A 13,560-nucleotide genomic window follows, 5' to 3' on the forward strand; every position below is an offset into this window, starting at 1 on the left:
AGCCTCGGTGAGCCCCCAGGCCTGGCACTAGCAGTAGCCAGGTTTGGATCACAGTTTGGCTTCATCTGGGAACCTCCAAGCCCAGAACAAGTAGCAGCCACCTGTAGATTGCTTTGTTGCTCATTCTGGACGGCACCAGGCAGAACATAGGTAGTTGCTGACCCTGGCCTGGACCACCTGGAAAACCCCAGCCTGTATACCCAGTGGACAGCTACAGACCATGTTGGAATAGCACCACCCTGCCCCTGCAGAGCTGGCCCTCCATGGAGGGAGGAGATTGGTGGTCAGTGATCACAGCCAGTCCTTGAAGCTGAATGGCCTCGCTAAATCCCTGTCATTGACATGCCAACAGCAATCAAGGCTTAACCGCAAGACGAGGGTGTGCTCAGCCCACACGGAGAGTACACCTTGAGTACCCAGCTTGAGTACATAGTAGAGGCTGTGCCACTGGACCCTAAAGAGCACCTCCTACATTAGGCCATGCTACTGAGACAGGGAGTCATAGAAGCTCTACCTAATACATAGAAACAAACACAGGGAGGCCCTCAGAATGAAGAGACAAAGAAACATGGCCAAAATGAATGAACAGAACAAGACTCCAGAAAAAGAACTAAACAAAATGGAGATAAGTAATCTATCAGATGAAGAATTCAAAACACTGGTTAGAAGGATGCTCAAGGAACTTAGTGAGGCTCTCAACAGGACAAAAAAGACCCAGGCAGAAAGGTAGAATACACTAATGGAAATTAAGAACAATTTACAGGGACTCAGTGTAGAATGGATGAAGCTGACCATCAAAATCATAGTACGGAAAACAAGGAAACAAAAAACAACCAATCAGAACAACAAAAAAGAATTTAAAAATGAGGAAAGTGTAAGCAGCCTTTCTGGACAACTTTAAGCAATCCAACATTTACATCAGAGGGATGCCAGAAGGAGAAGAGAAAGAGCAAGACATTGGAAATTTATTTGAAAAAATAATGAAAGAAAGCTTTCCTAATTTGGTGAAGGAAATAGATATGCAAGTCAAGGAAGCACAGAGAGTCCCAAATCAGATGGATGCAAAGGCCCACCCCAAGACTCATCATAATCAAAATACCAAAGGTTAAAGATAAAGAGAGAATCTTAAAAGCAGCAGGAGAAAAAGAGGTACTTACCTACAGTGAGGTTCCCATAAGGCAGTCATCTGATTTCTCAAAAGAAACTTTTCAGGCTAAAAGAAATTGGCAAAGAACATTCAAAGTGATGAAATTAAAGGACCTATAGCCAAGACCTATAGCCAAGACTGCTCTATAATCAAGGACCTATAGCCAAGATTGCTCTATCCAGCAAAGCTATCATTTAGAATAGAAGGTCAGATAAAGAGCTTCCCAGACAAGAAAAAGCTAAAGAAGTTCATCATCACCAAACCATTATTATATGAAATGTTAAATGGACTTAGGAAAAGATCAAAACTATGAACAATAAAGGGCAATAAACACATACCTATCAACAACTGAATCTAAAAAATAAACTAAGCAAACAAGAACAGTAGTTGAATCATGGATATAAAGAGTGTTTTGATGGTCGTCAGATGGGAGGGGACTTGGGATAATGGGTGAAGAGGTGAGGGGATTAAGAAGTACAATTGGTAGTTACAGAACAGACATGGGGATGTAAAGTACAGGAAATGGAGTTGCCAAATAACTAATACACATGACCATGGACATGAACAAAAAGGATTTGTCAAACTGTCACTGCTTGGTATCACTCCAGCAAAGGCCTTGCAGCCGAATGTATTCTCAAAAGAGTCTCGTGGGCTTAGAGATGGTGTAGGCCCCACTTGAGAAGCCCACCTGCAGTGTCACCTCCTGAGACATGATGGTTTGACAGGACTACATGGTTGAGTATGCAGTGCCCTACAGGTTTCACTTTAGAACTTTCCTTTCCTGCCCTAATGGTTTAGACAGAAAGGGTCCAGAAGTGTTAAAGGGGTGGGGGGAATTTCAGAATATTCCCTTCAGTCTAATTTGAGTTAAGTGTTGTGGGCAACAGGGCTTTGGAAAGGTGTTACATGCCTTGCACCCCTTTGTCCAAGGAAGCCATCCTTTCTTCATAGGGCACATTGTAGAATTAATCCCTACTTTTGTCATTTACTTGTTATGGTTCTGACTGTGCCTTCCAACCCTCTTGCCAAATTCATTGCCTCCAGAATACAAGTTTGCCAACTTGTCCAGCAATACCACCCTCTGGACATCACACAGGCCACTTTCCAGGGACAATCAACTGATATGGAGCTTGCAAGATCCTTCTCCCTTGCATAAAGACTCCCCTCCACGCCACAACCCTTTTTGTTAGGGACTGCAGATAAGAAATAATGGGAAACTTCTGGGCATGGATTTAGACTTTAACCTTCCTGGGGGTGGCTGGTTTTCTGTGCTCTGCAGACGAGGCCAGCTCAGAGCAGGAATGCCCCCCCCCCATGGGTACCTTGTCAATAAAAACTTGCCTTCTTCCCACAAATCTTCTAGTTATGTGTGTACATGGCAACAAGTAGTCAGACCCCAGGCTGCCCCATTACACTACTACTTTAGGAAAAGTCAAATTTATTATGCTGATTAGTCAAGATGAGATACCTCTATGTGCCATGATTCTTTACTTTTTTTAAAGTTGCTCTGGAGTTGGACATACTTGGGAAGTGCAGATATTTATCCATTTGAATTCATTTAGCAACAAGTATTTCCTGAGTACTTATTATTCTCTCCCAGTCATTGGGGATAGAACTCTACAAAAAGACAAAGTTCTAGTTCTCACAGAGGTTATGCTGACAGGAGGGGGATGAGGAATCAGGGCAGCCCTCCCGGAGAAGGTGACATGTTTTGTAGTTGAGGCCTATCATGGGAAGGGCTAAGCGTGTTCTAGGGAGAAGGAATGGCCAGTGCAGTCACTCAGAGGAGGCTTGGAGTTTGTTGGAGGCCAGTGTGATATGAATGTAGTGACTGAAGGGTTAGAGTATAAGATGAAGCCAGAAGGACAGGAAAGAGGAGGAGGTAGAGGAGAAGGACATAAAACGACAGGTATATCTCTTCTTCAAAGATACAATTACATTACTCTTTAAGATCTCCCCACTTTCCCCTGTGGTATCATTTTTGATGCCTAGAGAAGAAACAATCCCTGGCAAGGCAGCTCAGTTGATTAGAGCATTGTCCTGATATGCCAAGGTTGCTGGTTCGATCCCCGGTCAGGGCACATACAAGAATCAATCAATGACTGCATAAATAAATGGAACAACAAATTGATGTTTTTTTCTCTATCTCCCTTCCTCTCTCTCAATTAATTTAATTTAATCAATTAAAAAAAGAAGAAACAATTACTCTCTTCTCTGAGTCCTTACAATTCTCTAAATCACACAATTGGCACTCATCTAATTAAAATTATTTGCATACATGTCTTCTTTCTCAGTCAGATGGCACTTTTTGAAGACAGGACTCTTATTCCTTAAGTGTCTACCCTAAGCCTTCACAAGTAGGAGGTACTCAAGAGGTATGTATTAACTAAAAAAAATGCAATTCAGATACACATGGCTGAATGATCACATCATCAAAATGGATCATGTTTGTGCATGAGGTTGTCAGTGAGTTCTACACTTTATGGCTCTATCTCTCTCTGCCTTCTTGTCCCAGAAGAAAGGGGTAGCTAATGAAAGCATTGGAAAAGATGTCCCCATCTCAAGCTCAGCAACTTTTGAACTTTCTTTAAACAGCAGAATAATTGTCATTCTCCTGAGCATCTGGGTGTTTTTTCTGGCCAGGCCCTGGTTAATGAGAAGTCAAGAACACAAAGAAAATATCCTGGTTTACTACTGTGCTCACCAGAAGTCAAGGTTTTCTTACCAGTTACAGATATGCTGGTTTGGTACCTCCTTGAAATTTTCTGCCATCTTTAGTCTCAACCAATGGCAGGACTGGGGATTTAAACTGAGACTATGAAGAACAAAGAACAGGTACAAAGCAAGGCTGATTCTACCACTGTTGATGGATATGACAGCAGAGATCCCAAAGCCCATAACCCTTGCTGGTGTCACTGTGGGTTGAACTGTCCCCTCAACTTATCTCTACAGACGCCCTGTAGAACTCCTTGCACAGCTGCCTTGATACATCCCATCTCTTTCAGCATCCCTGCAGGTAACTCTCCCTCTGGCTAGGAGACCACTGCCTTCCCCTACCTGCTCCTCACTGTTCATCCTGTTCTTCTAGATCTTAAGCTGTTCTCAGCCTGTTACTCTTGCAGACAGAGCTGGACCTGCTCTCAGCTAACAGCAATTGGTTCTTTATTTTCTTAGCTTAGAATTTTCTTTCATATTCCATAAAAATCATCTGTCCACCCAATGGATTGTGTCCTTCCTGAGGACAAAGATTTCTCTTAGTCGTCTGTAGATGATCAATAATAATAGTTTTAATGAATGAACTCCCATTTCAATTTTAAATAGAGTATACTGATGCTATGCCTTTGGCCCCCCCTCTTTATTTTAAACATTGATTTCAAAAAGAACAAAGTTTTAGACATACTGGCTATATGCTATCCTGCCCAGCAAATCAGTCATGTGTCCACTGTGTAGATAACTGGACTTAGCTCCTCTGAATCAGAAGTCAGCCTTGGCTAGCCATGGAGGTGTAGACAGATACACTCTACCTCCTTGCACAGCCAAAAGAAGGACAACAAAAAAATAACCAGACCTGCGAAAAATCCAACTGTAGGGAAGTCTGACAACCAAGCCATTAAACATTCACGAAGACAGGGGGAGCAGAGATGGGAAGCCAGGGTGGACAGGACTTGCAGCAAGGTGGCAGCTGGAGGACCAGAGCAGGCGAGGCAACAGCTGGCAGACCTGTGGGCAGTCCCACAGTTATGTGCAGATAAACTAGGAGGAACAACTGGGGAGTGAGATAGAGTGTACGAGCCAGGGTTCCACTGTGGGGAGAGAAAGCCTCAAAACCTCTGACAGAGGTGAAAACCTCTGGGGGTTGCAGCAGCAGGAAAAACTCGCAGCCTCAGAGGAGAGTCAGTTGGAGAGACCCACTGAGGGGAACCCTGTTCCTCGGAGTCCTCCCAGTCGCAGATGAAATGAGTCGTCCTGGACACAATCTGTCTGGTGGGAAAGGGGGTGGCGATTCCCTCTAGTGGAGAATGCCCTGACCCCTTCTCTGAAACAGCTTTTATTGGGATTGGTATGTGTAGGGCACAGGTGGCAAACACAAAGCCCGTGGGCTGAATCCAGCCTTCCACCTTGTTTTATCCGGCCTGGCACATTGTTGCAACCCAGTGGCGGCGCCAAGCACTTGCTTAACTGTTAAGGAGTAGTTACATTTACACAGTCCTAAAATCACATTCTACCCTTTGAAGGCAACTGCAAGGCTGATATGGTCCCTGGTGAAAATGAGTTTGACACCCCTGGTGTAGGGATATACAGCATGCATGCACAGCTCATCAATCAATGTCCAAAGGCTACAGTTACAAAAACAGATATTATCTATCAATAACAATTGAAGAAACAGAGATCCGTCTTAGGTCAGAGTCTGTCATACATGCTGACGCCAGATGGTTGTTAAAGCATGTTTCATATGTACACTCCTAATACTTTGGACTTAAACATCTGGTTTACACCCACAGGCTGTACAAAGCAAAGCAAGCTTCAAAGGATACAATGGCCTGTACAATGGCCATTCTTCAGGCCTGATTTCCCACAGGAACCCTCGGTGCTAGCATTGGGTCATGCCTGCCTCTTGCATTTCTGGTGTTCTGGTCAAGACTTATAGGCCTCTTTCAAGGCCTTGCTTTCATGTGGCTACACAAAATGGTCCCCAACAACCCACAGCGTCCTGGAACATACACAAACCCACCCACCCAGGAATCAACACTGGAAGCACCCAATTTGCATGTGGGTAGCAGGGGAAGTGACTCAAAGCCAGCCGAGAGCCAAGCAAGTAGCATCATTCCCTGTTGGACCCCTGCCCCACATACAGCTCCAAACAGTGCCCTGTGTTGCCCTGCACTGGTGAATACCTAAGGCTCCACCCCTCACTATGTAAAAGAGGCTCCAGGACAAAAAAATATGGTCCAAATGAAAGAACAGATCAGAGCTCCAGAAAAAATACAACTAAGTGACAGAGAGCCAACCTATTAGATGCACAGTTCAAAAAACAGTGGTAATCAGGATGCTCACAGACATGGCTGGGTGTGGTCACAAATGAGAGGAAGAAGCAAAGGCTATGAAAAGTGAAATAAAGGAAAATGCGCAGGGAACCAACAGTGAAGGGAAGGAAACCAGGACTCAAATCAATGATTTGGAACATAAAGAAGAAATAAATGTTCAACCAGAACAGAATGAAGAAACAAGAATTCAAAAAAAAAAAAATGAAGAGAGGCTTAGGAACCTCCAGGACAACATTAAACATCCCAACATCTGAATCATAGGGGTGCCAGAAGGGGAAGAGGAAAAGCAAGAAATTGAAAACTTACTTGAAAAAATAATGAAGGAGAACTTCACTAATCTGGCAAAAGAAACTGACTTCCAAAAAGTCCAGGAAGCTCAGAGTCCCAAAGAAGTTGGACACAAGGAAGCATCCACCAAAGGCATATCATAATTATATTACCCAAGATTAAAGATAAGGAGAGAATCTTAAAAGCAGGGAGAGAAAAGGAAACAGTTACCTCCAGAGGAGTTCCCATAAGGCTATCAGCTGATTTCTCCAAAGAAACCTTGCAGGCAAAAAGGAACTGTAAAGAAGTATCTGAAGTCATAAAAGTCAAGAACTTACGTCGGAGGTTACTCTATCCAGCAAAGCTATTCTTTAGAATAGAATGACAGATCAAGTGCTTTCCAGATAAGGTCAAGTTAAAGGACTCCATCATCACCAAGCCCTTATTATATGAAATGTTAAAAGGACTTATCTAAGAGAAAAAAGATAAAAAACTATGAACAGTAAAATGACAAGAAACTCTTAACTGTCAACAACCGAATCTAAAAAAAACCAAAACCAAAAAAGATTTAACAAGTAGAACAGGAACAGCATCACAGAAATGGAGATCACCTAGACGGTTATAGTGGGTGGGTGTTGGGGACCGCCCTGCCTGGTTTCAGGAATTGTAAACCATCTCCCATGTCTAAGGCTGTGAGCCACTGAGTAGACAAGGCTTGTCTCTGGCAGCAGATGTAGCCCCTGCTTCATATCCCTGCCCCCAAAGTATGGTCGGATGCTCAGAGACAGGTGAGACCCCTCAGAGGAGGGGCAACCTAGGTGAGACACAATCACTTGGGAGGCCATCATAGAAGGACTCTGGGGGCTGCGACAAAGAGGGAGTGATGGACCCTCATCCCCCTGGCTTTGACGAAGCCCGAGTCCCCATGTTCCCTGGGAGAAGCGCTTCCTGGCTCTAATCCACTTAAGCCTAAAAACCTATGATGGGGAAGGCGGTGCAAGCCTTGTGCTGGGAATGGCGAACTCCCTGGGTAATTTGGTCTGAAAAGGAACATGTGAAACCCTGTGAGACCTGCTTTGTTTAAGAATGCTTTTAGTTAGATGATAAGGGCCTGAGCAGAAAAAGTTCTGTAGCCTTTTAGCTGACAGGCCCTGATTTAAAAGAAGCCCTCATAGTTCTTTGTACACTATCTACTGTTTACTGCTTGACAATGATTAATAAGCTGTACCTGAACTCCTGTGCAAAAATCCCAATAAAAGCCTGACTAGGAAAGGGTCGGGGCACTCTCTCTCCCCTGGTGAGAGAGTTGCCGGGCCACTGCAGCAGCTCCCTCTCCCTTTGAGAGAGTTGCCTGCCGCTCCAAGCTGCTCCTCCCTTGAGAGGGTGGCGGCCGTTCTGAGGCTCTCCCCCCTTGAGGGAGTAGCCTTGCTGGCCCTTTTCCTCCACAGGACTCGGTAGTCTGTGTGAATTTGTCTCATCCGTGATGCCACGGGCACTGCTTGTCAGTGCAGGCATCAGGTGGGGGGAGGAGAATGAGGGAAAATGTAGAGGGAATAAGAAGCATAAATGGTTGGTACAAAATAGACAGGGGGAGGTTAAGAATAGTATGGGAAATGGAGAAGCCAAAGAACTTATATGTATGACCCATGGACATGAACTAGAGGAGGGGGGAATAATGGTGGGAAGGGGGATACAGGGCAGAGGGGAATAAAGGGGAGAAAAAAATGGGACAACTATAATAGCATAATCAATAAAACATATTAAAAAAGAAATATATGAAGGGACATGTGGTTCAAGGGAGACAGGATAAGTAACAGAAAGCATGGATGGCTTGCAAGGAACTGGACAGTATATAATTGTATAAAAGTATTCAAATTAAATAATTTTAAAAAAATGCGCTGACCAACGAATGAAGGCTGGCTTTAGTTTGCTTACTTGCTTGGTCCCTGAGATTATCTGGGTCTATTTTGTAGCTTACACTCTCACGAAGGCCCAACAGGATTTACAGGAGCACAAACTCATTTTTCTCTAGGCACAATGAAAATACAGCCACAGGTCAAAACTGTGTTCTAAGAGCAGATGGCCTCTTCTAAGTTCTAAGTGCCAATGTGTGACCTTACAGCCAAATCTTATCTTCAGCTGCACGATATATGATTAAAAAAACAAAACAAAACAACCAGGGTAGCACCCAGCACATAGAAGAATCTTTTTATTGTGCCTTGCTGATTAACCTTAGGCTGGACAGACAAGGCATTGTGAGGTTGTACAATTAGGTTCTATGATATCACCTGCTAATTTAGATGGCTATAGCACTAAGCACAATTCCAGATAATACTATCAGAAGTTCACTTTTAAAAGGCCTTGTTTTTACATAAACTTATGTATAGGACTGTTGGCCTTCAGTGTAGATGGAGGCAGAGCTTAAATTCTGGCACATCAGATCTGTGTGTTGGAACAGAATTGCCAAGTAGGAAAGACAGGATGACAACAGACACGCATCCAAATCGGCGAGACAAGATCCAGGAGCATGGTGACAGTGGTAGGAGACCCGGGCAGGCCTGGAGGTCTAAGAGGTATGAAATACAGCAAGTAAAATTCAGGCAGGTGACACTTCCAAGTCTAGGAAGGAAAACAGGAGGCAAGCACTCACATACCTGAATGTGCAGTGACAAACAAGGTCCTAGCCACTGGCTTGGGTATCAGGCAGCGAGGCTGGGTCCCAACTTACATGGAGGCAGGTGCCTGAAGAACCAAGCCAGCTCCTATGAGGCTCAGCTATATTCTATCTGCAAATTTTTTCTCCGAGAAAGCTTATAATTCACGAAACAATTCATGTAGGAGGAATTTACTTTCCATCTAAAGTTTTCTTTGAATGCTTTATGTTTTGAGTATCTCGAACCTATAAGGTAAGGCATATCTGATTTTAAAGACTTGTCTGAATTCATTTCCTCAGCCCCACTGAAATGGGGGAACCCAGAAAATCACCAAATCACTACATTTCACTAATAGAAAAAATATCACAAGCTTTCCAATACAATGACTTATGCAGTTATTACACTCCCTTGGACCACTTTCTCAAATGGGAAGAAATAAAGCTGAGCTGCTTGACATGAACAGGGTTCAGTGAATTTTATTAAAGCAGAAAAGAGGAACTATACCTTTAGCTAACACGGCTTAAATATTTCTCACTTGAGACATTTTTCTCACTTGAGAGACTTCTTGTCTTGGTAACATTATCATCATTGCTGGGTTGCAGTCTTCCCTATTTTGCAACTTTCAGAAAGAATATATTTAGAAACTATATATATACACATATTCTAAATTTATGGCCAACAGGCAATGATGAAGGAAGTTTAACCCCCCCTACCCCCGACCCCATCACCAATATTACCTTTCTTCTCAATTCGAAGAGCTAAACATAGTTTCTACTTCGTCTCTTTCATTTTTATTCAGTTATCTTTTCGCTAAATTAGGGAGTTTTGACGCAGGGGACTTAACCAATATATGTAAAAAGAAACAAATCATTTGACATTTTAAGCGCTTGGGATGTTGGATTACCTGGGTTATTTTAACCGTACAGAGACAGTTTTGCTACCATCCCACTCAGAATCATCCAGATCACCGCCCCATTTCCTGTTTCAACAGTGGGAAATAGCTGTCCTTGCGCTCTCGGGGATTGCCGGTCAGTCCCTTCCGGGATTTGCGTAGGTGTCACTCGCAGCCATCTCACCGAACTGGACCTCCCCAGGCGCCCGTCGAAGCTCAAGAGTGTACTGCTCCGCACCCTCTAGGACCCCGAGGGACGCCGGCAGGAGGCGGTGCGTAGCAAGCGTCCAGTAGGGCCCGCTCCGGAGTTCCGGGGTAGGCACGCACCACGAGGGAGAGGCGTGCGCGGGGGGAGTGGGCGTGGCTGCGCGCGGGGCGGTCCGGGCGCACGGCAAGTGGGCGGGGAGCGCCGCTGGGCCGTGAAGCTGCCGGGCAGGCCGGGCATTAGGGCCTCAGCGGAGCCGCTCCCCAGCGCGCTGGGCGGGGTGTGTGGCGGACCGCTTCGCGGGCAGGCGCGGGCCCAGAGGCAGCGGCTGCGCCCTGCGCTGGGGAGGAGCTGGAGGCGGGCGGGCCGCCAGCGGGCGGGGGCTGGGACCCGAGGTAGGGAGTGCCGGGGCGCCAGCGGCGGCAGCGGCGGCAGCGGCGGCAGAACGGCCTCGGTGCTTTGGTCCCTAGCGACTCGGGTTCCGCCCGCGGGCTGCGGTGTGAGTCGGCGCCCGGCTCCCTTTCTACCCCGCTCGCTGCCGCCGCTGCTGTGATTGGGTGGAAGATGGCGCTGGGCGGATGGAAATCCTAATGACAGTCTCCAAATTCGCCTCCATCTGTACCATGGTAGGTGCGGCGGGAGGACGGCAGGGGCGGCCGGGAACCCCTAGGGTGGGCGGCTGGCTGACCTACAACGGTCCCCGCCCCTCACTCTGGCCGTCGGTGGGGCCTGGGCGCGGGCGGTTGGACGGCTGCGGGCTCAGAGCACAGCAATTAGCGGCCCCCAGGGACGGGGAGGCGGCTGGCGATCAGGGAGGGCGGGAGGGTGACCACAGAGGGGGCTCCTATGCGGGTTACGGCTGGGGGCGGGTCCCGGTGTTCGGCTCCCCGGGCTCTGCTGCTGAAGTCTTACAGCGGCGCCGGGGTGAGCTACGAGGCGCTCCCGGGCTGTGAGTGCGCGGGCTGGAGCTAAGCTCCGGCCCGAGTTGGAGGTGGAAGGACACGGGGCGGTGCGCTGCGTTTCCGTCTGGCGGTGCGCGAAGCTGGGAGGTGGCTCAGGGCGGCGATGAGGGTCCTACGGCAGGAAGGCAGGTCTCAATCCTGTCCCATAGAGGACGGAAGTCTAGTGCAGATTCCCTCTCTGCCCCTTTGGCGAGGCCGAGTTCCCCACCCGCTGCTTCGGGGAAAGGGGTGTGTGTGAAGGTGGAAACTTTAAATAAGTGAGGTGGAAATTTTTCCCATTTCTACTCTTTCGTAGAAAAGCGAGCTCTTCTTTTCCAACCACGTGTCCAGGTGGCAGTCTTGTCTTTGGGAATCCACGTTAATGTTGCAAACAGCTTAAGCTTCCTTGTCACACTTGTTTACTTGAGTATACTAGGCACATTGTGTGTGGCTTGAAGTATTTCTGTGCAGCGACTGACTTCAAGGGTTATAATCTGTGCTTTACTGGGGTTTCTAAATAGACTTTAAGGGCAAAGAGCTAATAATACCTGTTGAAAAGTACCGAATGAAGCAAAACGTGGGTGCGTGTAAATCTTGGTGATTTGTGCTTGGCCAGGAGGGCTACAGTTTTCCACACGATGTGGCATATTTTTATTAGCTCTTTATGAGCTTATATCTGAAGCAAATAATTTCACTAATAATAATGAAAAATAAAGGCCATCACAGAAAAAAGTTATTCTTTGCACTGTGGGCCTAGTGATTTATGTTTTGAAAGACTCTGAAAATCTTTTCTTCTGTTTTGTCTTACTAGCCTTTTTTCTAAGCAGTCTTCAATTTAAGGGTGGTACATTTTATATTCATTTTTTAAAAGGAGTGGTAAATTACATCCGCAAGATGCTACCGCATGCTGATGTAGTAAAAAAATGGCTGAAATCAAGTGGAATTAAAATCTACAGCAGCGATTTTCAACCTTTTTCATCTCATGGCATATGTAAACTAATTGCTAAAATTCCATGGCACAGCAAAAAATGTATTTTTTACCGATATGACCAAAAATAGGTATAATTTCGATTCATTTCACACCAGAAGGCCATTGTTGTGTTGGCTGCTTTCATTTTTTAAATTTGACAGTCTAAGGGAAAATAGGTTAGTGCCCCTACCTAAATAGTTATATATTACTTTAAATATTCTGTGGCACAGTGTTGTGCCATGGCACACCGGTTGAAAATTGCTGATCTGCAAGATTAAAGAAATCATATTGAATAATTAATCATTGGTGAATTCATTTCCCCTCATAATTTACATTTTAGGAAGTATTGATATTAAAGGAACTATATTAAAGTGATTTCTGAGGATCATTTGGATTATTTTTAGATATTCTAGTTATTCTATTTCAAAAGGAATCTGATAATTAAGTCTTCAAAAGTGATAGATAATCTTAAGAGATTGCTGAGCTACACAGATTGTTGGGTCATAGTTCATTGTCAAAGTGTAGTGCTTCAGAAGTGATGTGTTACTCTACTAACTAGTCATTCACTCAGGTATATCAGGTATACATTCGGCACCTACTAAGGGCTAGCGACTGTGCTGAGTGCTGAGGATACAGCAGTGATCAAGACAATCCCTCCTGTCATGGTGTTTACATTGTAGTTGAAGGAGACAAACAGTATTCAAATGAACAGGTTAATATAAAATATGCTATGATCGGATTAGGAACATGAGGCACAAAGAGATTTGCCAAGTCAAACATGAATAAGTGGGATTCTGATCTCAAGAACGTTAGATTCCAAAGCTCTTGCCTAGGTCTTCCACTCTGGGGCATTAGTTGCATGTTGGATGTGTGTGAGTATTTGTTGGCAAATGCAGAAACACCAGTGGTTGGTCAAATGAGATTGTTCTAAAAGTAGTGTTAAAATTGTGTCTGTATTTATATTTGAATAGATTCTGATGTGCTTCCAACGAAATGCCGAATATCTCAAAGTAACCTGCAATTTTATCCTTTAAAGAAAACCTACCTTCTGAGAATTACAAAATTAACAATCAAGAAAAGCAAAGATATTTACCTCTGTGCCTTTGTAGATGCTATTTTTCTAGGCTTTGGACGTTCCGCCTCCCACCTTGTCTAGCGAGTTCATGCCTGTCTGTCAAGCAGGTAGCCTTATTTGACTAATCCTATCCCTGTCCATCCCCATCCACCTCATAATTTCACTGCATTTTTGTAATTTCAGTAGCATTTACCATATGTACTGTGTAGTGCCTTTTCTTCTCATCTGCTTTTTAGATTGTGAACGTACAAGGTGAGGGACTGTCATTTATTTCTGCCCTTTGGTGGAACACTAACTTCTACATTACAATAAAACAGTTTGGTTAAACATGGGTGAGACTGGAAATTTGTGTGGTGTCTTGGGG

General features: G+C 45.1%; 1 protein-coding gene and 1 long non-coding RNA gene across 2 annotated transcripts in view; one reads left to right on the top strand and one right to left on the bottom strand.

Annotated features, from left to right (window-relative positions):
• Nucleotides 1-8,662: 8,662 nt before the first annotated feature.
• Nucleotides 8,663-10,330, bottom strand: LOC119043226 (uncharacterized). The gene is made up of 4 exons (XR_005081378.2): nt 10,018-10,330; nt 9,618-9,732; nt 9,114-9,358; nt 8,663-9,025 (listed from the first exon to the last, which is right to left on the bottom strand). It is a non-coding gene; the product is annotated as an uncharacterized LOC119043226 (long non-coding RNA).
• Nucleotides 10,331-10,495: 165 nt separating this feature from the next.
• Nucleotides 10,496-13,560, top strand: part of USP12 (ubiquitin specific peptidase 12) — a 93,193-nt gene continuing 90,128 nt past the window's right edge. Inside the window, exon 1 of the mRNA XM_037137137.2 lies at nt 10,496-10,836. Coding sequence (XP_036993032.1) covers nt 10,789-10,836 — 48 coding nt within the window. The 5' untranslated portion in view covers nt 10,496-10,788. The remainder of the gene's footprint in view (nt 10,837-13,560) is intronic.

Source organism: Artibeus jamaicensis, unplaced genomic scaffold, assembly GCF_021234435.1.
Source record: "Artibeus jamaicensis isolate MK-2021 breed Jamaican fruit bat unplaced genomic scaffold, CSHL_Jam_final contig_793, whole genome shotgun sequence".
NCBI lineage: Eukaryota > Metazoa > Chordata > Mammalia > Chiroptera > Phyllostomidae > Artibeus > Artibeus jamaicensis.